The sequence below is a fragment of the Octopus bimaculoides genome, chromosome 7, assembly GCF_001194135.2.
Source record: "Octopus bimaculoides isolate UCB-OBI-ISO-001 chromosome 7, ASM119413v2, whole genome shotgun sequence".
Taxonomy (NCBI): domain Eukaryota; kingdom Metazoa; phylum Mollusca; class Cephalopoda; order Octopoda; family Octopodidae; genus Octopus; species Octopus bimaculoides.
This window is the reverse complement of record NC_068987.1, coordinates 40,635,149-40,635,918: the sequence shown is the minus strand read 5'-3', so window position 1 is coordinate 40,635,918 and position 770 is coordinate 40,635,149. Positions and strand designations below refer to the sequence as shown.

General features: G+C 39.9%; 1 protein-coding gene across 1 annotated transcript; it reads left to right on the top strand.

Moving 5' to 3' along the window:
- Positions 1-128: 128 nt before the first annotated feature.
- Positions 129-637, top strand: LOC106874746 (eukaryotic translation initiation factor 2 subunit 2-like; the record flags this gene model as incomplete). The annotated part of the gene is given in 2 exon segments (XM_014922586.2): positions 129-390; positions 393-637. Coding segments are annotated over 2 exon segments (507 nt in total), but the record flags the coding sequence as incomplete, so codon positions are not given.
- Between the last annotated feature and the right edge of the window lie 133 nt (positions 638-770).

The window sequence follows — 770 nt, the reverse complement described above, 5'->3', positions numbered from 1 at the left end:
TAGATGAACAAGTTGTGGAGGAAGAAATGGCAGATGATGATGATGATGATGATGGTGATGGTGATGGTGATGATGATGATGATGATGATGATGATGATGATGATGATGATGGTGGTGGTGGTGATGATGATGAAATTGGTCGTAGTAAGGCTTGGTATGGTTCTGATCGTGATTACACATATTATGAGTTACTTACAAGAGTGTCTGACATTATAAGAGAGAAGAACCCTAACATGGTTGCTGGAAAGAAGAAATGGTTTGTCATGAAACTGCCACAAGTATTAAGAATCAGCACAAAGAAGACATCTTTTGCCAACTTCTCTGAAATATGCAGATCGCTTTATAAAGAACCTAAGCATGTGTTAGCTTCTCTGTTAGCTGACTTGGGTACAGTGGTTCAATCGATGGTAACACCCAATTAATCATCAAGGGACGTTTCCAACATAAACAGATAAAAACAGTTGTCAGAAAATATATTAAGGAATATGTCACATGCCATACCCACTAGTCTCCAGAGACCTTGCTCCAGAAAAACACGAGGCTGTTCTTACAGTGTGAGACCTGTGGTCCCTGCTGTTCTGTCACAAGCATCAAGTCAGGCTTCCAGGCTGTCACTAGCAAGCGAGCTGCTATCTGAGCCAACAATGCTTAGATTTCATCTCATATTCTTGCCCAAATTTGAAAGCCTGTTATTGCATATGCATATGTGCTTGTGTAGATGATACGCACACCTTTACATATATATGTAGTGTGTATAGGTGTGTTTATAT